This window comes from Hyperolius riggenbachi, chromosome 4 (genome assembly GCF_040937935.1).
Source record: "Hyperolius riggenbachi isolate aHypRig1 chromosome 4, aHypRig1.pri, whole genome shotgun sequence".
NCBI classification, from domain to species: domain Eukaryota; kingdom Metazoa; phylum Chordata; class Amphibia; order Anura; family Hyperoliidae; genus Hyperolius; species Hyperolius riggenbachi.
The window spans coordinates 475,974,277-476,000,863 of NC_090649.1; the positions used below are offsets into that span (position 1 = coordinate 475,974,277).

General features: G+C 45.7%; 1 protein-coding gene across 1 annotated transcript in view; it reads right to left on the bottom strand.

The window, feature by feature from the left end:
* BATF3 (basic leucine zipper ATF-like transcription factor 3) overlaps nucleotides 1-22,378 on the bottom strand; it is a 31,787-nt gene extending 9,409 nt beyond the window's left edge. Inside the window, exon 1 of the mRNA XM_068279696.1 lies at nucleotides 21,886-22,378. Within this exon, the coding sequence (XP_068135797.1) occupies nucleotides 21,886-21,972 (87 nt within the window). The 5' untranslated portion in view covers nucleotides 21,973-22,378. The remainder of the gene's footprint in view (nucleotides 1-21,885) is intronic.
* Nucleotides 22,379-26,587: the final 4,209 nt, after the last annotated feature.

Consider the following 26,587-nt stretch of genomic DNA (forward strand, 5'->3'; position numbering starts at 1 on the left):
ATTGTTTAACCTCCTTGCCGGTTATCCCGAACTCAGTTCGGGGTAACCTGCGCAGCAGGATTGCTCAGGCCCCGCTGGGCCGATTTGCATATTTTTTTTTTTGTTACAAGCAGCTAGCACTTTGCTAGCTGCTTGTAACTTCCGATCACTGCCGCTCACCGCCGATCCGCCGCAATCCGCTGCGCCGAGCCGCTCCCCCCGCCCCAGACCCCTGCGGTCAGTGCCAGGCAGCGTTGAGGGGCAGATCGGGATTCCCCATGACGTCCCGACGTCCATGACGTCGGTGATGTCATCCCGCCCCATCTCCATGGCGACCGAGGAAGCCCTGCAGGAAATCCTGTACTCAACGGGATTTCCTGCATACTCTGATCGCCGAAGGCGATCGGAGTGGGTGGGGGGATGCCGCCGCTCAGCGGCTACCATGTAGCGAGCCCTCGGCTCGCTACATGATTTTAAAAAAAAACAAAACCTCCTGAGCTGCCTCCTTGCCGGAGGAATTGAACCGGCAAGGAGGTTAAAAGGAAATAAATACATCAGCCTCCATATCCCTCTGACTTGGTGTCATGATCCCTTCTTGTGCCGTATGTGAACGATGAGACAAGAGTCTATGTGTACAGCGCTACGGAAGATGTTGGTGCTCTATAAATCTTACTAATTTAAATGCTAACGTATGGATGTTTTACTCGATCACGCACCTAGCCTCAATTCACTAAGATCCTACTGGAGATAATAAGGCAAGAGAAAACTTACCTCCACAAGGTAAGAGAGTTATCGTATCTCTTCATTCCTTGTTCCCTCCTCTGTAGTTATTTTCACATGCAGTTAATTAACAGCCTGTCTTTAACTCTGGAGTTATTTTAAGAATTGGAGCGTTAACTTAAAGACAGAAGAGTTAACTTTAGGTTTGCCTGAGGTAAAATGTTTCCTGAATACTACATGCCTTATCACCGTGGTAACAACTCTAGAAACGTTATTAAAGACAGGAGATAAGCTTAGTGAATTTCTGAACAGATTTCAATGACATCTGGCACACACATATTACCTGGAATAACATATAGGAGATACTTTTCATCCCTATAACCAAAAAATGGGCGTAGCCAAATACAAATTTCACTGGGAAAATGTAAGCTGCCGTCATTCTTACACTGTTAATGGCAGGGTTCTCAAACTTTGCCCAGTTGGTCACTGGATAAGTGGAATTAATATTCAGGAAAATGGGTGGAGTCTACAACAGCCAATCAAAATTCACCTGTTGATTTTCAAGGGGAATATTTAATGCTGCCATTGTTGCCCTGTTAATAGCACAAGCCTCAAACCTGGTACAGTTGGTTATTGGGTGACTGGGGTTCAAATTCAGAAAAGGGGGTGGAGCCACAAACAGCCAATCAGATTTGTTTCATATGAGTGCAAATTATTGATGCCAAAGACCGCAAAGCTCACAAACTAGGTCATTGAGTAATTGTGTGTAAGGGCTAGAAAAAAGTGGGTGGAGCCAAACACATACCCGGGCAAACGCCAGGCCATCAGCTAGTACAGAATAAAAATAATAACAATGTGCAGTTGTCCATGTCTGTTTACTTGCTGGCCAACTCTGGGGAACTCTCATATTTCTCACATGTATTTCCTAACTTCAGAAACTTTGTTAAGGGAACAGAAACCCGTTCAGAGATCTCATGATGTGTATCAATTTATATGTTGTAATCGGTGTGAGAGAACTCAGCAGTCAGTCTGGCATGAGATGGGACGGTCATGAGGCTGTGGTGAATCAATGACCTGGAGAGAGCACACAGGGAGTCAGCGCGCAAATTGTGGCGGCATTGCTTGGGTTGGGCGCCCGGTGAGCATACGCACGGAAACGGTGCGTGAAAGACAGCTCTCCCTGCGCTTAGTAGCTTTGTGGGAATATAAAATATAGATTCCCCAACTGATTGCCTAATTTTTCTCTTGCCTGCGTATTTCGGTGTCCGGCTATTACCGAGTCCGAATTACTGTGTTTTTTTGTAATACGGGCTTTGGCTATTGGCAGCACCCAAACACAGTAAGCCGAACATATTAAGGGGGCGCCCAAATCTGGCGCTGAAATATCCTGACTCATCGGTTGGTGCCGCTAGTAGTCATTTACATTACCGATATTTAACAATGTCTGACAACCCACTCTCATTCTAACTCTGCCCTCCTAGTGCCTATCAAAACCCCCCAACTAATGTCATCATCTAAAACCCCCTCTTAGGGCCCAAAACGACCCCACCCACCTTATGCCCAACCCCTCCCCCTCAAGTGCCTAAACCAAACCACTTAACCCCTGCGCCCTAGCTACCATGGCTACAACCACTAAATCCTATGTGTAGAAGCCGATTGGCTACTAGCTGCATCGGATGCCTGCTGTTCCCCATGCTTTAAACTCCCTGGCGGCACGCAGTTCCTGAGGCTGCGTCCGCGGGAGGGATTTTTAGAATTAAAGTAGTTTTATCCTTTGTAGCTAGCACTAGGCTAGCTACCATTGTCCCCCAAGTCACCCCGCACCCTTCTGATCCCCCCGATCGCTGCCGCTATACGTTACCTAGCTGCGACTCCTCGAGAGCCGCAGCCTCCCCAATGAGCTTCAGTCGTCGCTAGGGCGACGATCGGACATGACGTCTGACGTCATCGACGTCATGCGCAATCCCGATTCTCCCCATAGCGAAGCCTGGAGCTGATTGGAGAGGCTGTGCCATCGCGGGGGGAGGGGGGGGGTACCTATAACGGCGGCGATCGGGGGCGATCAAAAAAGGGTGGAGGGACTTGGGGGATAATGGTAGCTAGCGAAGTGCTAGCTACAAAGGCTACAACAACTTTCATTCAAAAGATCCCTCCCGGGGCAGAGAAATCCTCTGCAGCGGCTACCTCGAGTGTAGCTCGGGGTTACCGCCAGGGAGGTTAACGAGCACTATCAAACCAAGTGTTCTAAAATGACAATATACAAATAATGTCTAAGTAGTGTGTAAACATTTTCCTTCTTTTCATGTTAAATATCAGAGGCAAAAGCTGTAAATCACTGTGTATAGATTTTAGCTACGTTTGGAATGTCTCATTTGCATAGGTAAATCTCTGCAGTCTGACATGCTAAGAACAGTGTAATATTGAAGCAGTTGTACGAAAAGCCAGTCAGGTGTCAGGTTTCCCACACACAATTACTAATGTTTATGTTGCACATAAGATACATTTCCTCTGCTCTCTGCAGAGAGCTCAGTCAGAGACAGGCAGAGCTGTCTCTCACCCACTGGGTTAACAGATGCACTGTGAGGGAATCCCCCCTCCCCTCATGGCTCACTCTTCTAACGGCAAATCTGACGGCAAAGTGTGAAAGGAATTAGATAACAGTAAACAAAGAGATAAGAATTCATTGTATACAGCAGAACTTAGCAGCACTTCCCATATATTTCCTATCTCAATTGAAAAAAACATGTAAATCGATAGTGTTCCTAGAGATGAGCGTAATGACTTAATTACGATTTCGCTAAATTTCGCGTAATTAGTGTAATTACGATTATGGCCGTAAGTACATAATCGTAATGAAGAAGGAATTCGCAAAATTCCGCGTAAGCGTAATTTTCGCATTACAGTGGGTATCGCGAAATTACGTTTGCCTTGCATGCAACCGTTTGTAAGCGTAGTTACATAACGTAATTTCGCGATAGTTCATATTACTGTAAGCGTTAATTTTCGCGTCGTTTTCGCGTTACGGAATTCTATTTCGCATATAAAATTCGCCATGTAGTGATATTTCGCATCAAAATTCGCCATGCAGACGAAAATGCCTTTGGCGAAAATTCGCGAGCAACCATGCGAACAAGTAATTACGAAATTCGCGAAATTACGAAGAAATGCAAAATTACGTTATGGTTTAACGCGAAATTACGTTATGGTTTAATGCGAAATTACACGTTGAAAATTACACTTACGATATTTTCAATTACGCTACCATAATTTTGCATCGTAATAGCAAATTTCGCATGCGTAATTATAGTAACGCGAAATTTCGAAAATTTCGGCTCAACACTAAGTGTTCCTTTAAGTGACGTGATTCGAGACAGGTGTCCCACAACATATACTGTATATTCTGGCGTATGAGACTACTTTTTAAAATCTTCTGAAAAGTCAGGGGTTGTCTTATACGCCGATTGTCATTGATGCCGGGTGATACGCCCTATCCTGTTACCGCCACTCAGATCTCGCTGCTGAGGACTGTAGTGAAGCGGCGCAGGCGCACATGTGTGAGATCTGAGAGGCAGAGAAGGAGGTAAATAGGATACAAGGGCGGGCCAGAAGAGTGAAAGGGGCGTGTTTTATGGGCACAGCGCGATCTGATCTTCCGTACCGCTCTGAATGATGAGGAGAGCTGACCAATCCAACCAGTCAATCGCCTATATACTGTTATATACTGGGTACCACATAGTACAGCACCAGTATCTGTGTATACTGTACATAGCACCAGTATATGATGTTTTTGTTGTTATTTGTTGTGCATTGGAAGAGGGGTTGTCTTATACAGCGAGTATATCCCAAACTCTATATTTTAACTGGAAAAGTTGGGGGGTCGTCTTATACGCCGGAATATACAGTACATACCTATGGAGAGAGAAGGCCATGGGTGCTATAGAGTCTTTCCGTTCCCCTCACGGTCCCTTTATTCCAGCGCTGTCCCCTCCTTCCACTCTGCCAGCATGGAGGCTATGGAAGTCTCCCGAAGACGGGCAGCTCCGTACTGTGCATGCGTAAGTGCGAAAAGAGAGAGAGGGGCATTATGGAGCCGCCCTTCTTTGGGAGCACTCGCGCTCCCAAAGAATTCCAGAGCCTCCCGCAGCTGCACAGAGCAGTATTCAGCCAATCGGTCGAATACTGCTACCGGGGAGCCAGCGCTGCAACAAGGGCACAGGGAGAGTTACAGGAAGGTTCTATAAGACCCAGAGCCTTCCCTTTCCATAGGCAAGTATCTGGTTTTTGTTTTTATAGTTCGGTTGACATTCACTTTAAAAATAGTTTTCTCCACTAATCCAAGTACCTCCTTCTGCTCAAACAAAACAAGAGAAATCTCCGATGTTTACTTTATTCACGAGTAATTTCATCACTTGCTCCAGGCACCAAAATGTCGCAACATAAACTTATCACACGACACGTCTGTGCACATAAAGTCACTGCGCATAAAGTTCACTGCATACTCGGCAAGTATAATCCCATAAACAGCGCCATGAATACCTCGGTAAAGATGTTCACTGTTCTTTAAAGCAAACCACAACTGAAAATTAAAAGTCAAAATAAACATACACCGGTCATACTTACCTCCCGTGTAGTCTACTCCTCAGTCTCTTTCTCCTCTCCTGCATCCTGTTTGTCCACTGTGATCAATGGAATTCTCCGTCCTCCATTTAAAAAATGGCCATTACCCCATAACAGCTTCCTGGTCAGCACACTGTTACACTGTTATATACCCCATTTGAGCCATAGGGAAGCATGGATATTACCTTGCACGTCAGTTGTCCTTTCAGTTATAACTGATAGTAACTGAGATAAACCTGACAGCAACTGTTATATTTCAGCTCTGAAAAATCTTCTCAGAACTGGAAAGGATCACTGTAAGAAGAAAATGGTGAGCTTCTGAGTGGAACTGATGGCGAGGTAACTATGTAATGTTCATTTGCAGGTACATCATGTGTTAATGTTAAATAATTTACTTGGTTCGGGTTCACTTCAATCATTAACAGTCAGTACATGTGGAGATCCAGAGGAGATTTAACATCAGTCTGTCCCTCTCCTCAGACGTGTTGGGTAATATTGCAAATGACACCCTATCGACCCATTTAATGCATGTAAAATGATAGCACTGAGATGGAACCAAGAAGCCCCCCCCCCCCCCCCCCCCCCCCCCCCCACACACACACACACACGGAACTCCAGTGAAAAGCATGTAATAAAAAAGTGCTTCGTTTTTACAATAATTATGTATAAATGATTTAGTCAGTGTTTGCCCATTGTAAAATCTTTCCTCTCCCTGATTTACATTCTGACATTAATCACATGGTGACCTTTTTACTGTTGGCAGGTGATGTCACTGGAAGGAGATGTTGCTTGTTTTTTTGGGCAGTTGGAAACAGCTGTTATTTCCCACAGTGCAATGAGGTTCACAGACAGCAAAAGGTCAAAATCATGGTCCTGACATCACACTATGGGTGGGGTTTCATCACAATATCAGCCATACAGAGCCCCCTGATGATTCGTTTGTGAAAAGGAATAGATTTTTCTTGGGAAAGGGGGTATCAGCTACTGATTGCGATGCAGTTGAATTATTGGTTACGGTTTTTCTTTAAACACTGGGTAGCCTATATACATAAAGATTTGGCCCTCATAAAGCGACATCTAATGTTCTCACATGACATGCTGCAGCTCAACACAATAGCACACTGGCTGGCTGTGAGTCTGTGACAAACACACTGCTCCCTCTCAGCCACTCTATTCCTCCTCAGTCAGGACAGCAGTGCAAGTCATAGAAAACACTGCTGCTCTCCTGCCTCCTCCCTCCTCACTCACTGTCAGGCTCCTCACACAGCACAACAAGCTGCTTTTCCCCAATGATGACCTCTTCACCTCGCTCTCCTCTCGCTTCTCTTCCTACTCTGACTGCATGCTGTTAGTGTAAACACAGTACAAACATGCTGCCCCTGTAATCTCTGCGCTGGATGCAAATGTTTCACTTTGCTTCATGAGAGAACCGGCCCTGCTTTCATGTATGGCTCACTTGGGCAGCACCTCCTCTCTTCCATATGTTGCTACTTATTTGCAGCCTCTCTTTTCCATTTGCAGCCTCCTCTTCAATGTCCACCCCTTTCCTTGAGCATCAGACGACCTAGGCCCAGGCCTCTGCGGCCTCTCCAGAAACCCAGCCCTGCCTGTGATATAAACAACCAGCTTACAGCACATTTCCTGACAGCTTGATGATGATTTCTGCAGAAAGACACTTTAGCAGAAGGTATCACCTCTTTCTCGGGAGGAGAAGGTCCTCCCTGTCTCGGTACCGGGAGGGACTGTCCCAGCCATCCGCCAGACACCTCACCTCACCAACCACTGATGATTCACAGAAGTCGCTGAGCGCAGGAGGAGAGAGATTCAGGGAAGAGATAGGAGAGAGAGTTGTCAGAAACGGAACTCTGCAGCAGTGTGCAGTATTCTCTGAACGCTGCATCAGCTAATCTGCTATCATCCTATAAAGTACTTTCAGAGAGTCAATCAATTGCTAAAGAGGTGCAGAACATCTAATGCCAAGTACACACCATACAATTTTCTGTAAGATTTTCTGTTAGATTTACCTGCCAGGTAGATAATTTCCAACACGTTGGAAATTGTCTGTCTAACCATCTATCTGCCGAGCAATTAGGCATTGTCCTACTCAGCAGGAGATAACCAGAAGACAATGCACCAGAAATAATGACCAGTCTCTACCAGTACTTTACAGAAAATAATCTAATTACAGAAAATCTAACAGAACATTGTGTGTATACCTCCCAACTTTTTGATATGAGAAAAAGAGACACTTAAGCCACGCCCCTGCCACACCACTGATCACGCCCTCATCACATCCCTAGTCACGGATACCATCAATATTTCATGAGAAAAATGTGTTGTTTTGTAATTCAAACCACACTGGTCTTTTCTATCCTGGTTCATTTTCCTTCATATTAACATTTTATAATTAGTAATATATCAACTGAAAGGATGGAAATAAAGTTAGAGTCAATCAAACACATTTTTTAGTAAAGAAATAGATATATTTACATAGAAAGAGGGACAAAGTCCTGAAAGAGGGACAATGAGGGGGAAATGGAGACAGAGGGACAGGGCTCCCGAAGAGGGACAGTTGGGAGTTATGTTGTATGGTGTGTACTAGGCAATAGCTACTTTTACACTTACATTGAAAACCTGCGTTGTGTGACCCTGTCTAACCGCTGGGTAACGCAACAGCAGTGCAAGGCAATGGGGCCGAGCTCACTTACCGCATTGAGAATAAATCATTCAGGATAAAATAAATGATTATTTGTAAAACTGATCCACAACATTAACCTTCTGGGGACCGGCTGACTTAAGGACCAGAGCATTTTAGGTGCTCTCTGCGTTTAGAGGGTCAGGCAGCCGGATCCCCAGTGTAGATAGCTAGCCATTGGTGTCCCCAGTATAGCCAGGTGTCCTCCATATTGCCAGCAACCTTTACTCACCTCCCAGGCTCCAGCGATGAGCAGCTCTAGCGCCCTCCACTCTGGACGACATCCTCGCTCGCACTGCCGGTAAGTTCTGGGTCGCGGCTTGATGACGTCATCAAGTCGTGACCGACACTCAAGCCAAAACGAGCGGGGAAGCCAGCCAGAGCGGAGGGGAGTGACGATCGCCGGGGGAACGGTAGGAAAGCAAGCCCTCCGTCCTCTTCTTCCCCTCCATCCACCGCTGCCAATAAGGATCACTACGATTGGCCGGCGATCGTAGTGATCACGTGATCAGGAGCCAACCGCCATGGCTCCTAATCACTGAGGGGAGATGTCAGCTGTCATATGACAGCTTAATCTCCCCTGTCGGGTGCGCATGATTGCGTTGGGAGCGCTATAAGCAGACGGCGTAAATCCTACGGCGCATCAGAGTTAGCAAAAATCAGTAACCCTTCGCACACTTGCATGCAAATGTTCAAACAAATGCATTCACAGATTCACTCCTCCAGGCACAACTGTTATCCCTACAGCTAAGTTAAAAGCCGGGGTCTTATGGCCCATACTCACGAGGGACTTTTGTCGCCTCAACACGCGGCGCGCGCGTGTGTTGCGGCGACAGGTCGCCCGTGAGTATGGGCCGTCGCACGCGCGCGCGCCCCCGAACTGTCGCCCGTCGCTATGTCGCCATGCGATTGAAACTTTCAATCGCATGGCGACAGTCGCCGCTGCCCCCCCGCCGCAACTGTCGCTAGTCCGCGTGAGTACGCGGACTAGCGACAGCAACCTCCATTGAGGTTCACTGAGCTTCCGGCGGGGGGAGGAGGAACGTCAGCGACAGCTTCCGCCTTGCCGCTGGTCCCTCTTCCGCATGTGTACGCGGAGGGACCTGGCGAGAAGCTGTCGCCGGCCTGTCGCCCACACGCTCACGTGTGCTGGCGACAGGCGAGTTTTGCAGCCCGTGAGTACGGGCCTTGAGTTCACAGAAGAATGCATTCTTTTGCTTGGTCACCTACACTGCGCAGAAGTACCCAGGTAAACGTAGGTGTCATAACTCTGGCCCTGTAACATGCATAGTGCAGACATGCAAACATTCATTGCATCAAACCTATCAAGGGATTAGGAGCACACATCCTGACGTCCTCTCCTGGGACAGATAGCGCATCAGAGTTAGGCAGGCAGCCACAAGTGCGACATAGGATTTACGCTGCGCCGGTCCACAGAAGGTTAAAGGATCCAAACAACTCCCGATATCGAAACCTGCTACAATCATATATAAATATATGGAAAAATTCACAGTGACAATCGACTAGTACTTAAAGAGAGTCTGAAGCGAGAATAGATCTCGCTTCAGACCTCATAGCTAGCAGGGGCATGCGTGCCCCTGCTAAAACGCCGCTATCTCGCGGCTTAACGGGGGTCCCTGTCCCCCCAAACCCCCTCCGTGCAGTGGGGGAGCGCTTCCTGGTTGGGGCAGGGCTAACCGCCGCAGCCCTGCCCCATGCGCGTCTGTCAGACGCGTATCTCCGCCTCTCCCCCGCCCCTCTCAGTCTTCCTTCACTGAGAGGGGCGGGGGAGAGGCGGCGATGCGCGTCTGATAGACGCGCTGGGAGGCAGGGCTGCAGCCGTTAGCCCTGCCTCCAGGAAGAAGATTACCAGCGACCATTTTACATCCAACTTTTGCGGGGGGGTGGGTTGGGGGTGAAGGGACCCCCGTTAAGCCGCGGGATAGCGGCGTTTTAGCAGGGGCACACGTGCCCCTGCTATATATAAGACCTGAAGCGAGATTTAGTCTCACTTCAGTGTCTCTTTAAAGAAAATGATCGATTATGCAATCGCACAGGATCCATTGGGACCCCCAGCTTTTCTGTTTTCATATAATACTGATAAACTGATTGAAGATACGATCGTACACGAAAAACTGTCATGGCCACATTTGGGCTAAGTCAACAGTGGCGAATTGCGCTCCTCGTACAAACAGGAATGCAATGGAGGACAAAAGTCGCAATCCATGTCCTGCATGCAGTGCACTGCATACAGTGAAGCATACCGACCATAACAAGTATGCTTCACTGCCACTGTTAGCGCATGCATTGCATTTTGCCTAAAGGATTCATCCCACTGCACTTCTGACATGCTGATGTGAACGAACCCTTACAATATAACAACATTGCATTAGCACTGCGATTATATTGTCCGACACTTACAATGCACCACAACATACCCCTGTGAGCTTAGCCTATATCAAGCTGTTTCTCTATTTATCTCTCCAACATTGTTGCATGCATGGGGTTGGCCATGCGCTATGCAATACTTAAAGGACAACCAAGGTGAGATGTGAAATGATGAGATAGACATGTGTATGGGGGCTGCCATATTTCTTTCTTTACAAGCAATGCCAATTGCCTGGCAGCCCTGTTGATCTTCTGGCATAAGAAGTGTCTAAGTCAAAACCCTGGAGCAAGCATATGGCTAATCCAGTCAGCCGAGTCGAAGTACCTGATCTGCTGATAGCTTATTCAGGGTCTATGGCTAAAAGTACTAGAGACACACTATCAGTAGGGCTGCCCGGCAACTAGCATTGTTTAAAGGAAAGAAATATGGCAGCCTTCATATCCCTCTTACCTCGGGATCCCTTTAACCCCCTATCTGCCAGGAAACCCTGAGCGCAAGCAACCATAGCCGACCGTCAATGCTTAAAATCAGGGACGTAGCAATAGGGGGTGCAGAGGTTGGGGCCCTTGGGCTAGAGGGGCCCCGTAAGGCCCTCCCTTAACTACAGTATTAGCTCTTTATTGGTCCTGTGCTGGTAATAATCACTTCTATAGATGCTTTAAATGATAGTAATCATTAACAAGCTGTTCCCCATCCCCTTCTTGCACCTCTGACACTGTAGTTGGCAGTTTTTGGTACGCCGTATCAATTGTTATGTATAGAGTGCTGGGGGGGGGGGGCAGGTATAACACGCACTGGGGCCCCTAGCTCCTAAGCTACGCCACTGCTCAAAATAACTCCTCCTGCGCCACGCTTGTGAATAAGAGGTTGCGTGATTGCAGTTGCATGCAGCATCCACAAGAGATTACATTTTAACAAATCCAGGACAGTCTGCGTGAGACTAAACACTAATTTATCTTACAAACCTTGCAGCAACCCCTGGTATGTTTTACCATGACGCAGGAGAGGCCAGGACACCATCTGCATGCCTCCACATTCTTCTCATATCACTACATTGTCCCTTAATGAAGATAATTCCATTGATGACAGTGGACAAATGGGATGCAGGAGAGGAGAAAGAGATTGATGAGTAGACTACACAGGAGGTGAGTATGACCTGTGTATCTTTATTTTGACTTTTTATTTTCAGTTCAGGTTCTCTTTAAAGCATGTCACCACTTTGCTTTTATGAATTGCTTTCTTTACTCGAGTATAGTTTTGCTCAGAAATGTCATAGCTCCCAACTGTCCCTCTTTCCTCCTCATTTGTCCCTCTTTCAGGACTTTGTCCATCTTTCTATGTAAATATATATATTTCTCTAATAAAAAAAATGTGTTTGATTGACTCTAAAACTTTATTCCTTTAAATTGATTACTAATTTTAAAATGTAAATATGAAGGAAAATGAACCAGGATAGAGAGGGGACCAGTGTGGTTTGAATTATAAAACAACATTGTACTTTGTACTGGTTGAACTCGATGGACGATGGACTCGATGGACGTATGTCTTTTTTCAACCAAAATAACTATGTAACTATGTAACCACATATTTTGTGTGTGTGTGTGTGGGGGGGGGGGGGGGAGGGAGGGAGGGTTTAAGTGTCCCTCTTTCTCATCTCAAAAAGTTGGGAGGTATGTGGCGATAAAAGCCTCAGGAAAATAAAACAATACAGTTCACATGTTTTATAGGGTCACCCCACCACAATGACGTGCTATAAAGCCTATGGTATAAAATTCTGACCCCGTGACACATAATATCTCCCACACATCACATGTACTTATCTGGTATGTGAGATTCCAGCCCTGGTGTAACCTACAAACACAAGACAAGTAGTAGTCTGTGAATAAGTGCTCCGCTCCACCTGGTGGCCATATGGGGTAGTTCAGTGTTCATTCATACTTTGTTTACATTTTTTTTCCGCACCTTTCTTTGCACACCCAGGCAAGTAACTGTCATCAGGTGAACTATAAATGTACATTCACATGAGTTGGGGTAATGTGAAAGATTGTTTTCGCTGGAAAAATAATAGTTTTACCAGAGGAAACTTTTTGGCAAAAATGCCAAAACATTTTCATGAAAATAGTTATTTTTTTATTAAAGCGGACCTGAACTCAGAACTTCCTCTCTGCTCTAAAAGATATGCACAGCATATTAACCTGTAGGGCTCGTTTCCACTAGTGCGGTGCGAATCGCCGGGATTCCACCGCTGACGAAATCGCATACGGATGCGATTCCGCATGCGTTTTTTGCCGCGATTTCGCATAGGCAGGGTATATGCGAATTTAACCATGTCACTGCCTTGTTCAATTTAGATTACTTTTGGTGCGAATTCACACGCGAAATCGCGGCAAAACACGCATGTGCGAATTCCCCTATTAAATACATTGCCTGCGAATCGCCTGCATTCCACACGCAGGCGAATTCTACAGGCTCTACCGTGCAGAAAAATCCTGCACAGAAAAACGCACCAAAAAACTGACAAGTGGAAACAGGGCCATCCACTCTTATTGGTTATGCGAATCCGCATGAAGACAACGCATGCGGATTCGCTGTAGTGGAAACGGGCCCTTAGAGAAAAACATTTCTTTGTTACAGCTGATACAAATCCTGTAATAAATCTGCAATGTGTCTACTTCCTGCTTTCATGGAAGCAGACATAGGGCTAACGTCATCCTGTTTTTACAAACTAGCTCTGTGCCGAGGCAGCCAGCTGACACAGCTGAGGGGTCAAATTACAACTTGTCTTTTGTCACAGAGGAGGGGAAATTGGACAGGCTAAACTCTCTAAATACATACAGGGTGTTTTCCTTCTGTCCTGTGCAAGAGTTCAGGTCCACTGTAATCAGAAAATTGGCTTCACATGTACTGTTGACTTTACATTTATCTTTTACAATTTGCATTAGCATTATTCAGATGTGATGATTTTTATAGAATGTGGCAGTCACTTGTCTGTTTTGGGAAAAATGTTCATTCTTTCGTTTGTATTTTCACTAAGATGATCCGGCTCACTTCCTATGACACTGTTCCAAATCTACTGAAGTCCACTCCAAGAATATGCTGAACTTCATTCAATACTTCAGCTTTTTCAAGGAAGAGAAAGAAACTCTACACCAAAGAGCCATGATGCACCTGGCAACGGCACCATGGTGGTGTAGTGGTTAGCACTCTCGCCTTGTAGCGCTGGATTCCCGGGTCAAATCCCAGCCAGGGCACTATCTGCATAGAGTTTGTATGCGCCCCCGTGTCTGTGTGGGTTTCCTCCAGGCATTCTGGTTTCCTCCCACATCCCAAAACATACAGATAAGGTAATTGGCTTCCCCTGAATTGGCCCTAGACTACAATACATACACTACATGACACATACATAGACATAGGACCATGGTGGCGATTATATTGTGAGCCCCTCTGAGGGCGGTTAAGTGAAAAGACATGATACTCTGTACAGCGCTGCTGAAGATGTCGGCGCTATATAAATACTATGAATAATAATACCAGTAAACTCGCGATTCTCAAAAGAATCGCATATTGTCTTATATACTACATGCGCACATGCGCACCACAACGCAAATGTCACCTCCGCCCAAAAGCCTGCATGCGCACACTACACATCCAGCGCGAACACCGCCGCCACCCAAGTCTGCATGCGCACACCACAACCGCCAGAGAGCATCCGTGCATAATGACATCCTGAATAGACAGTTGCTGAGGATGATGTGTGTTAAAGGAAAACTGAATGGAAAAAAGTGCCCCACATAAATACTTACCCCATTAGAGGGAAGGCCTTGAATAAACCAGAGGCTTCTCCCACCCCCCTCGCCTCCACCAACCCAGCGCTGGGATCCCCTGAACCCCCCTGACAAGGGTTTGTTGAAGAGTGCATGTGGCCACACCCCCATCCACTGCCATGAGCACCGCCGCACTAAACGGCTCTGAGCAGCTGCGCAGATGTGAGGCGTCCTTCACCTGCGCAAACTCAGGACTGAGGAGTACGGCCGAGAACTTCCAGAGGGGCCCGGCGTCCAGTGGTGGTCTCAATGAGGACGTGGGAAAGAAAAATGGGCAAGCCTAAAGGTGGCCACACACGATACAATAAAATGATCCGATTTTACAGTAATTCGATAAAAACGATCGTATCTCCCGAAAAAATTGAAAGCTTTTTTTTCATTCGACTGAAAAATCCGATCGGATTTCCGGTTTTCTTCGATTTTAATCGATCCGGACTGCCAGATATTTTTCTTCAATCTTTCTAAAGATTGTATGGTGTGTGTTGGATTGTCAATTTATTAATATACACACCCTAGCAATTTTGTTAGAGTTTCCAATCATTTTTATCATAATTGGGGGAAAAATTGAACATAGGTGTGTGGTACATTGGTCATATTTTTGAAATGTTACAATCAGTCAGAAAAATTGATTGCAATTCTTAAATTGAACAGATATTTAAAAAATTGTATGGTGTGTGGCCACCTTAAGGGTGGCCACACACCATACAATTTTTTAAATATCTGTTCAATTTAAGAATTGCAATCAATTTTTCTGACTGATTGTAACATTTCAAAAATATGACCAATGTACCACACACCTATGTTCAATTTTTCCCCCAATTATGATAAAAAATGATTGGAAACTGACAAAATTGCTAGGGTGTGTATATTAATAAATTGACAATCCAACACACACCATACAATCTTTAGAAAGATTGAAGAAAAATATCGGGCAGTCCGGATCGATTAAAATCGAAGAAAACGGGAAATCCGATTGGATTTTTCAGTCGAATGAAAAAAAAGCTTTCGATTTTTTCGGGAGATACTATCGTTTTTATCGAATTACTGTAAAATCGGATCATTTTATTGTATCGTGTGTGGCCACCTTTAGGGTCCAAAAGATCTTTGACATGGGCAACATTGTTACAGCGAGCAGGGCCAGTTCTTGACTTTTTGCTGCCTGAGGCAAACTTGTGAGGATGGCCACCCCTCCCCCCTTCCGATTTGGAATGATCGCACAGCACCTGACAATTTACTCTGCTTCATTTAATGTTCTCTCATGACATGCTGCAGCTGAACACAATAGCACACCGGCTGGCTGTAAGTCTGTGACAAACTGCTCACCTGCAGCCACTCCATTCCTCCTCAGTCAGGACACCAGTGCCACCTCTTCCCTTCTGCTGTGCAAGTCATATAAAACACTGCTGCTCTCCTGCCTCCCCCTCCTCACTCACTGTCAGATTCCTCACACAGCACAACAAGCTGCTTTTCCCCAATGATGACCTCTTCACCTCGCTCTCTTCTCCTCCTACTCTGACTGCATGCTGTTAGTGTAAACACAGTACAAAAATGCTGCCCCTGTAATCTTAAAGAGGAACTGTAACGACAAAACGTCCCCTGGGGGGTACTCACCTCGGGTGGGGGAAGCCTCCGGGTCCTAATGAGGCTTCCCACGCCGTCCTCCGTCCCTCAGGGGTCTCGCTGCGGCCCTCCGTGTAGCGGTGACGTCAATATTTACCTTCCCGGCTCCTGCGCAGGCGTTCTGACAGCTGTCGGCTCTGAAGTAGGCGGAAATACCCGATCGCCGTCGGGTCTGCTCTACTGCGCAGGCGCAAGTTTTCGGCGCCTGCGCAGTAGAGCGGACCCGACTAAGATCGAGTATTTCCGTCTACTTCGGAGCCGAAAGCAGCCACAGCGCCCCCGCTGGAGCCAGCAAAGGTAAATATTGAAGTCACAGTCGGGCATGTCGCCGGCTGTTCGGAGGGCTGCAGCGAGACCCCCGTGGGACAGAGGACGGCGAGGGAAGCCTCATTAGGATCCGGAGGCTTCCCCCACCCGAGGTGAGTACCCCCCAGGGGAGGTTTTTCATGTTACAGAGTCTAATGTCCTGGCCTTGCAGGATATGCACAAACTAGCTGCTGAAGCAGAGTGCTTTTAGTAAATGCAGGGTATGTGGTGGTGAACAGGGCTGTTTCTGGCTTATTTGGTGCCCCAGGCAAGAAATCCTATGTTAACCTTTCCAACTTTGGTTTCAACCTCCCCCTTTGAATAAAAATTAATTCATTTTGCTGTTACCATTAACACATTATTAAATTATGTGCAGAAATCGTATTTTAAAAAAAAATAGGTATACGAGGGATACATATATTATTACCGAGCTAGATACACCTCTCCACCAACCCGAACTTACAACCGTAACTCGCATACAAACCATTCCTACAATTGTTATGAGAGGTGTGCAGCCACTTTATAACAGACATTATACTGTTTATGTACAACCTTGGTCTTTACAGGCCAGAAGTGCAAAAGTTAAAACAATTAGGCCTTGTTCGCATTGCGTTCCGATCGCGTCAGCGTTCGCAATTTTTTTTTTTTGAGATTCCCGGCGCTTGGGTGAGCATTGCGTTTTTGTTAAAAGCACTTTTCTAAGTGCTTTTCCCGAGCGGTTTTTTTTCGCGATTCAGGAAGCAAACTTTTTGACCCGGAAAATAATAAATACAACGTATTTATTCTTAAAAATGCGAACGTACTCGCTGCAAAAAGCGATTTTGGCCTCAATTCACGGAGCTTTATCAAACACTTTATCGAACGTTTGATAATTTACCTCATGGGGAAAATCTAATTTTGAATTCACTAAGGTGTTATAGGGTTATCGAATGTTTTATCGATGAAATGTTCAATAAATCTATAACACCTTAGTGAATTCAAAATTAGATTTTACCCATGAGGTAAATTAGCAAACGTTTGATAAAGTGTTTGATAAAGCTCTGTGAATTGAGGCCTCTGTGAGCGTTTTGCGTTTTTCCTATACCTTCCATTAAGGGTAAATCGCCCTGAAAATGGTACAGGCGGCGCTTTTGTCAGTGGCAAGCAAACGGAACGCCCCAATGAGAACTATCTCATTGGAAAGCATAGTGTATGCGCAATTTGTATAAATCGCCTGCACTTAAAAATTCCAAAAAACGCCTCTAGTGTGAACGAGCCCTTACAACTTAAAGTGGAACTGAAAAGTAAAAAAAAAACAAAGTGCTTCACTTACCTGGGCCTTCTGCCAGCCCCTTGCAGCCTTCCTGTCCCGCGCCGCTCCTCCACAATCCTCCGTTCTCCCGCCGCCAGCTACTTTCTGTTTGCTCATATCGTCGACTTGTAAGACGTCGGCAACTGAGCCAGCGTGCCCTGAGCCACACGTATCTTTCTTTGCGTTCCAGCCTGCAATAGTGTCCCGGGATCTCCTTGGTTCCAGATGGCGACCTCGCCAGGTCGGCATCCTCTGCGCCTGTGTGCGAGAGCCGCTGTCAATCACGTCCGCGTGGTCTGGAGTGTTCTGAGCTGGCACAAAAGATCCCGACCAGCCGAGGTCGCCATCTGAAACATCGTAGATGTCTTTTTTTCTTATAGCTCAGACATTTCCTTTAAAGAGAACCCCAAGGTGGGTTTGTGAAATCATATTAGGACACAGAGGCACGTTCTGTATACATTCACCTGCCTCTGTGTCCTTGCATTGTGCCTCTGTGGTGCCTCCTCCTTCAGGTGTCACTCCAGGCATCTGCCTGGTTTGTCTATGCCTAAAAACGGCCCTGGTGATGAATGGAGAAAGGCAAGTCAGCTTTGGCTGGCATTGCCATACAACCTTGTTGCAAAAGAGACATCTATTGGTCAAACAAGAGTGATCAACAGTCAGATGTAAATGGCTTTCTGTGGCCGTTGTTCAAATAGGCAGAAGAGGAGTCACTCCACCAGGCCAAACCGACCACGATAGATGCCAATCATCTCATGTCTACAAGAACTTGGATGTGAACTCTTCAGATGACATAAATATGACAGGTGTTCTTACTTGGTCACCGTGAGCACATCCAATAAAACAATTCCAACACACAGCAATGTCAAGTCTTGTAAATACCCGATGGTGTTCTGATAACAAACCTTAAAGAGGAACTGTAGTGACAATAACTTAATGAATAAAATTGCTTATTGTTTACAATATTCATTCATAAATTACTTAGTCAGTGTTTGCGCATTGTAACATCTTTCCTCTCCCTGATTTACATTCTGAAACGTATCACTGGTGCTGACATCTTTAGCCCTGTCCGATGCATCTCCGTGGAATGTTTCTCTCGGAGAATTCCAAAGGCAATTCAAAATATACCTTGTCTCCCAGAATGCTCTGGCAGGATGTTTCCACATAGCTAAACATGTCCAAGGTAGGGCCCCCGGGGCCAAATGTGGCCCGCTGAGCCTTCTCCGGTGGCCCCCAAAGCACTCTACAGTTGTCCATGCAGCCCGCAGGCTGTAGCGCCACATGCAGGGGCAGCCTTGTATCGCCACGCTGCGTTGGTGGAGCTGTACACACACCAGAACCATCTAGCATGTACATGAGTACATAACTTTAAAGAGAACCTGTACTTAAAAAAAAAAAGCCCTCAGGGGGATACTTACCTCGGGAGGGGTCCCAATGAGGCTTCCCCATCCCCTGTAGCTGCAGGGAATCCAGCGCTGGTTCCCCTAAAACCTCCCCTGCAATCCTCCGCAGGCGCACTAGTGGTTCAGGTAAGGTGGGAATAGCCAAACCCGATCATATCCGCTTTACTGCGCAGGCACAAAAGGACTCGCGCTTGCACAGTAGAGCGGATCCGATTGGGTTTGGCTAGCTCCGCCTTAACCTCTTTAACCCAAATGGAGAGCTGCTAATGCCCCTGTGCAGGATCGTGGTAGGTACATATTTACCTTGCCGCTGTTTGGGGGCTGCAGCGCTGGATTGCCGGAGACGGGGGGAAGCCTCGTTAGGATCCAGAAGCTTCCCCCTCCGGAGGTAAGTATCCCCCAGAGGGTTTTTTTTACATTACAGATTTTATTTAAGCCTTGTACACACATACAATGTTGATTGGCCAATCACTGGCCAGTTTTACCACCTCTGTGTAGTATAAGGGATATCACAAACAGATTGTGTAGGTAGACTCTCATACTACATGAACATGGTAAAATTGACCAATCATTGAAAAAAGTTTCTTACCGAAGCCTGGTACACACTTTCAATTATGATTGGCCAATCACTGACCAAATGTCCACCTGCATGTAGTATGAGAGTCAACAGATATGTTGTGTGGGTATGGATGGAGGTGGTAAAATTAGTCAGTGATTGGCCAATCATAATTGAATGTGTGTACCAGGTTTAAGGGCCTGTTTTCACTGGCGTGATTTCCGTACCGAATCCGCACACAGTTTCCCCGCAGGCAAATCGCGCTGGGAAACTCTGCCATAGGGTATAATGGCACCGCCGGCTGAATCGCTTATCGCTAGCAATTAAGCCGACATTTTCATCCGAAATGGTGCGGGAGGTTGCGAATCCCATTGCCGTGATTGGCACGGCTGATGCGATAGGTCTGCACACCCGCAGACCCGGAAGTGCCGCCGTGCGTCTTACAGACGCGTGTGGCACTGTGGCTCAAGTGGAAACGGGCCCTTAGAGAAAATTACACATATAATCTATGACAACACTTATCTAGATAATATTAAGAGTAATTAAAATAACTAAAAACACACAAAAAAGAATAAGACAATGGTGGTGTATATAAAAAAAAAAAAACCTCAACAAATAGATAATAAAGTACTGTATAAGGCCTCTTGCACACTGCACGCGATTCCGATTCAGATTCCACTTTTTAATCAGTTTTTACATCCGATTCAGATTCTGATTTGCAGTTTGCTCCCTGCACACTGCAAATCAGAATCTGAATCGGATGTAAAAACTGATTAAAAAGCGGAATCTGAATCGGAATCGCGTGCAGTGTGCAAGAGGCCTAATATGTAAAGGAATAGAAAATATAGACTAAAAATTAAAACTATCATGCTAATAAAAAGAAAAAAAAACTCTGGTACCAATGAAACTAAACATATTATTATATGCAGTGCTGTACAGAGTATATTGCCACTTAACTGTCCCTCAGAGGAGCTCACAATCTAATCCCTGCCATAGTCATATGTCTATGTGTGTATCGTGTACTGTATGTATTGTAGTCTAGGGGCAATTCATGGGAAGCCAATTAACTATCTGTATGTTTTTGGGATATGGGAGGAAACAGGAGTGCTTGAAGGAAACCCACACAGACACGGTAGGAACATACAAAGGTGAGAGTACTAACCACCGGTACTCTTAGGCCTCTTACACAGTAAGATGTTGCGTTTGATGCGACGTTAAGGTCGCATAACGTGCCCCTAATGCAACGCATTGAAAGACTATAATTTGGATGTTATTTAGCCCTGCATTTGGTGCGCCATTTTCGTCGCACAGTGATAGACCGAAAACGGCGCATGCGTAGAAAAAACAAACAAACAAACATTACTGAGCATGTGCAAACAGTCTAACGCAGCTAAAAACGTGTATAATGCACGGCATGCAGCACTTTCATTTAACGTGCAGCGTTAGACACCAACGCAACATCTGCACTGTGAACAGCCCATTGATTTTTCATTGCTGTAAGTTAGAGTGCGTTACATGTTGTTGTCCTTAGGCCTCTTTCACAGCGGGACGTTAAAGCCGCACGTTAGAAAATGTTCCAAAGCAGACTAACGCACAGCAATACAAAGTCTGTGCAACATCCACAGTGCACACGTTGCGTTGTGTGTAACGTGCAGCAATATTTAGAGAGTGCTGCATGCTGTGCGTTTAGCAATACATTTGCTGCGTTATGTGTGTTGCACATGCTCAGTAATTTTTTTTATTTTTATTTTTTAAATGTAACGCATGCTCCGTTTTCGTTCCATCAGTATGCAACAAAAACTGTGCACCAAGAGACACATAACGTAGTACAAAATAACGTCCAATTTTATAACCTACATGCGCTGCGTTAGGGGCACGCTGTGCAACCTTAACGTCGCATCAAACGCAACGTCTTAGTGTGAAAGAGCCCTTAGTCTTAAGAGTACCATAATGAAGTAGAATGCAGTAACTTATTCAGGTGATGATTAGCCTAGGCTGTTTAGCTATGCAGAATTCCCCCCCCCCCCCTCCCACCCCAAGCATTCTGGGAGACAGGTATATTTTGTACTGGTTTTGGAATTCTTAGAAACAAACATTCTGCAGAGCTGCACCTGACAGGACTAAAGATGTTGCTATCTGTGATAAATATCAGAATGTAAACCAGGGAGAGGAATGATTTTACAATGGGCAAAAACTAAACTAAATCATTTATAAATGAATATTGTAAAAAAAAAAAAAAAACAATTTTATTAATTCTTATTTTTACTACAGTTCCTCTTTAAAAATAAATAACATACAAATAACAATGAACAACTCTGTTGCTGCAAATACAAAGAAAAAAGTGTTATGATGAATAAGAAGAAAGAGTATCAACAGCAACTGCAAATAAATGAAGAGAAAAGAAAAAAAGAGACAAAAAACCCCAAAAAGCTAAAGCACAAACACTGCTGACCACAAAAGTACTACACTCAGAAGATAAGAGTACCTGTGAGACAGCATCAGCCTCTGATCCGGACGTGTTGGGGGCACTCCGGGCGTAGGAGCTGCTGGCAGACGGCGATCTCTGTGACATGCTGTCTGGATTGAGCAGCTGGGGTTAAACTGCATACATTAGATGACTTTCTGCAGCAGTCAAGGGGTTGGAGGAGGAGACGGAGGTGGTACCCACACGTGTCTAATGGGATGCGAGCTCTGAGGATGGGGAGAGCCAGGGGAAGCCACAAACTGAAGCTGAGGTCCTCATCCAACTAGAGCAGAAAAGCAGAAGATCCCTTGGAAATCAGAAAGCCCACCACAGATGGGCCAAAAACCTGGGGCGTTCGCTTTATCAAAGAAGACCTTCTGATGTTAGGCCCGTTCAGCACCTATTAGAGAGGGGGTGCAGCAGTTGGCCGATAGTGGCAGTTTACCCCCTTTCTTCTCTTCGTAGGTGAGTGGCCCTCCTTGATGACTGAGTGGGCTTTTTCTTCAGCACCGTCCTTTATCGGCTTCTCTGCCTCTTCTTCTTCTTCTTCTTGGAATGGGCCTTCAGCTCATTTCAAGTAAGTCACGTGAAGAGGCCTTTGAAACTCAGAGGAAACTCACAGCAAAACCACAGCACTGAAGTGACAGGGAACTGAGAGCTCGCTGCTCTGCGCTGCCCCTGTCACTCTAACCTGTGAAATAGCCAGTTCCTGTGTCACCCAAACCCTGCACCAAAAAACTCCACATCTGTGACACACACACGACAGGTTTCGTCCTGATCGACTCGTATGGCTGATTGTTTGAAAGGGTTCCTTGCGATGAGCTCAGTGGAATTTACAGTCAGCTGTTGTGCTGTGGGCTTTACAATGATATCAGACACTGGAGTCATGATAGTGAAACGTTTACCAGTAACTGAAATGAAATACAAGCAGTTACCAGACTTCCCAGTATTATTAGAAATGGGTATTTTTCAATATGAGGCTGTTAGCAATTCTGCTCTCTTTGCCATCTACAGACATCGCCTACAGAATATTTTATACTGCAGAACTGGCAATGGCAGGAGTCAAAACTTCATATATCCTGTCTGATATATGTAACTCCCCCCTTCCCTCTCCTTCACAAGCCTGCACCTCTGTGACCTAATATGTATGAGTAGTGCCGTAGGGATCACCATTGCAGCTGTTATGGGGCCTGTAGCCCAGGGGGAATGGCCAGCAGCGATAATGTGTTCCTCATTGGACCCCCTGAGGTGCAGAGTAAAGTGAGCAGAGCAAAGGAGAGAAGTTATTTATATTTGTGGCTACCTAATATTGGGGGCCCCTCTGGCTACCTATACTGAGGGGGGTATCTAGTACTGGAAGCCTATCTGACTACCCATACTGGGTGGCTACCAAATTCTGTGACCCCCCCCCCCCCCTCTGGTTACCTGGGGGGGGGGATCTATTGCTGGAGGCTCTTGACTTCCCATACTGGGGGGCTACCTAATATTAGGTGAACATCTGGCTACCTTTAGTAGTGTGGAGACCTTCTGGCTAGTTATTTTGGGGGACTACCTAATACTGGGGGTGGTTACCTAATTCTGGAGGACACCTCAGGCTACCTTAAACTGATGTGTGTGAGAGGGGGAAGGCGAAAAAAAAGGTACCTTATTTTTTTGTGAGGGTGCTCCCAACCAAAATTTTGCTATGGGGCCCCAAGGTTTCTAGCTACACACCCCTGCGTATGTGGCTGTTAGTTGGAGGCAAGCAGGTGGACATATTTTGGCTTGGTTCAGATAGATGCTTTGCGGGGTTTCTGCTGGTTGGCTCATTTAAATGCTGTTGTATTTTTTGCTAATGAACGTCAATGTTAACAGCTGACGCGTTATGTCGTTTGAAGACAATTAATGTTGTTTATGTGGGACAGCTGCAGCGTGGCCTACAAAAGAAACTGACTTGTAGACGTCCAAAACGAAACGACTCAATGGTATCTACCGTGGCGTTTACACGAATACCGCCAACTGCTGACACCGTCGTTTCAAAAAAATGCTCCCATTGAAATGGAATGGTGGTAGATCCCTTTTTAAACGTTCGACGACAACGTCATGTTTGAGCAAAGCCTTGCAGCAAGACAAGAGACAGACAAGACTAGCATAGCAGTAGACTAGATCTACACTATGCTGCATTGACATTGTGGAAGGTTACAGAGGATCTGATGTAGGATCTACTATGTCCGTCCATGCAATCAGGGTGCCCATTGTAGCCTAGGTATTAAAAAATAAACTTTACGCATTTTGTGAACTTAGACTATACAGTTGTGCTCACTTCTTCAGGAGTATACTCCCAACTTGGGACGTCCTTGAACCAATTCCTGTTTCATCAAATAACATGATTTATCTATGGTGCACTCAGATTTGCTCATAGAATAGAAGCACGCTTAAAACATATATTTCACATATACAAGACTTTGCACGTGCTTCACCCCTGCTCTGGAATGCTCTTCCACAGCACATCCGTCACTCTCAAACTTTGATATCTTTAAAAACTCACTTTTTCTGACAAGCATACGCTCTACCTTAGGCCATTCTCCTTTGTCCTAGGCCAAGTTGCGCTCCTTACTAGATAACCTAAAAAAACACTGCCTCTAGGTATGTTTATTGTATACTTCCCCACCTCTTGTTCCCCCTACTCCTTTAGATTGTAAACTCACAAGGGCAGGGTTCCCTCGCCCTTTTCTGTCTTGGAATTCATTATATATATTTTTTCAGCATGTAACTTTTCGCACGGCAGTCTGCAATTACCAATTGTGTATTTTCTATTGATTCTGTATTTTGAATATTACTGTTTATCGTATTTTTATGTACCTCATGTTTTTTTCTTATTTTGTACAGTGCCATGGAATATGATAGTGCTTTATAAATTAATAATAAGAAGAATAACATATACAGGTTGGGCAACAATATCAAATAACCTTCAGGTAAGTTAGAGAACTCCGAGGATGGCGTTCAATCTTGACCGTGGCCTGTATATATTCTATAAAACTGCTGCAAACCTGAGTGCACCATATGTGTAAATCATGATATTTGATTGATGAAACAAAACTTGGTTCAAGAATGTCCAAAGCCGGGATTATACTGAAGTAGTAGTACACGAAATATACACGACTACATCTAAGTACACGGAATGCGTAGAGTTTGTTTTTTAACACTTGGCTTAAATGGTGTATTTGTTATATGGTTGACAAATAGGGCTCACTACTCTTACATAGGTGACCTGGTGTAATCACTCCTTGAAAAATTGGACTTCTGGCTGAAGTCAAATTTTCAGACAGGCTTGATGCGCCCTCCTCTTCTCCTCCTCCTCTTAAAAGGAGTGACTGGAGGGAAGAGGAGGGAACATCACAAAAAACCCACCTCTTCCTGGCTGAAAATATGACTTTAGCCAAGAGTCAAATCTTTCATGGAGTGATTACAGGAACGGAGGTGAACGAGGAGAGGAAAAAAGACAACGCGTAGAGGTATGTGGATCCGGCAAGAGCATACCCCAGGGCTTATCATAAGTAGATTTGTCTCACATCAGGTGTGCCTTAAAGCAGCAAAGACAGCCATACTATCCCAGGAAAAAAAACTTATATAAGTAAATAAATACTTGTTCTGATTACATAGAATATGTATTGTATTGTCCATGTTTTGATTTCAGTGAATTTTATATAGTAAATAAAGAGAAACCAGTTCCAGGCATTTTCCATCTTTACTGTCTCTGACAGAAGTAATTTCCTCCATTACTCTTTTTTTCTCCTAGAAACTGCACTCATATCTAACTTGTTTTGTAAACAAACGTGAACACAGAATAGATCATATTTCAGCAGCTTCTGCAGAGGGGTGAGGTGTATTTCCCTTCTCAGCCTCAGCCTGTCACACTGAACTGCCCTTAAAGGAGTTATCAGGATAAAGTTAAGAAAATAAGTGCTACTTACCTGGGGCTTCCTCCAGCCCCAAGCTCCCAGCACGCCCCTCGCCGCAGCTCTGCAGTCAGCCATTCTCCGCAGCTCCATCCTGGTCCCCGGCAATGATGTCAGACCGACCTCCAGGTCGGCCTGTACTACGCCTGCGCGAGCGGCGCTGTCAATCACCGCTGCGTGCACCGGAGCGGACTGCACAGGTGCAGAACTACAGCGCCTGCGCAGTCTGCTCCGGACCACGTGGGGATGATTAACAGCGCCGCTCGCGCAGGCGCAGTACAGGCCGACCTAGAGGTCGGCCTGACGCCACCGCCGGGTACCGGGACGGAGCTGCGGCGAATGGCTGACTGCAGAGCTGCGGCGAGGAACATGCTGGGAGATTGGGGTTGGAGGAAGCCCCAGGTAAGTAGCACTTAATTTCTTAATTTTATCCTGATAACTCCTTTAAAGCTGGATTTACAACTCCGAAGCCTGTAGGCACAGGCGTTCTGAAGCCCATAAACTCTGCACCTGAACACAGGCCACACCCCCAAGTAAAAATATTGTGAACTCTACCCTGCCTTATGTCACTGTCCTTAAAATCGTACACTCTACTCACTGTCTCCTATCATCCTTAGTGACATGAGACAAGTATAAGGGTGTGTCTGAGGTCAGTGATATGAGGCAGGGATCAGACTGTAAGCTCCTGAGGTCAGTGATCTGAGGAGTAGGGGCCGCCTCTCACACATAAGGCACCTGTAGGCATGTGCCTACAGTGCCTTATTGAAAATCTGTCCCTGACTGCC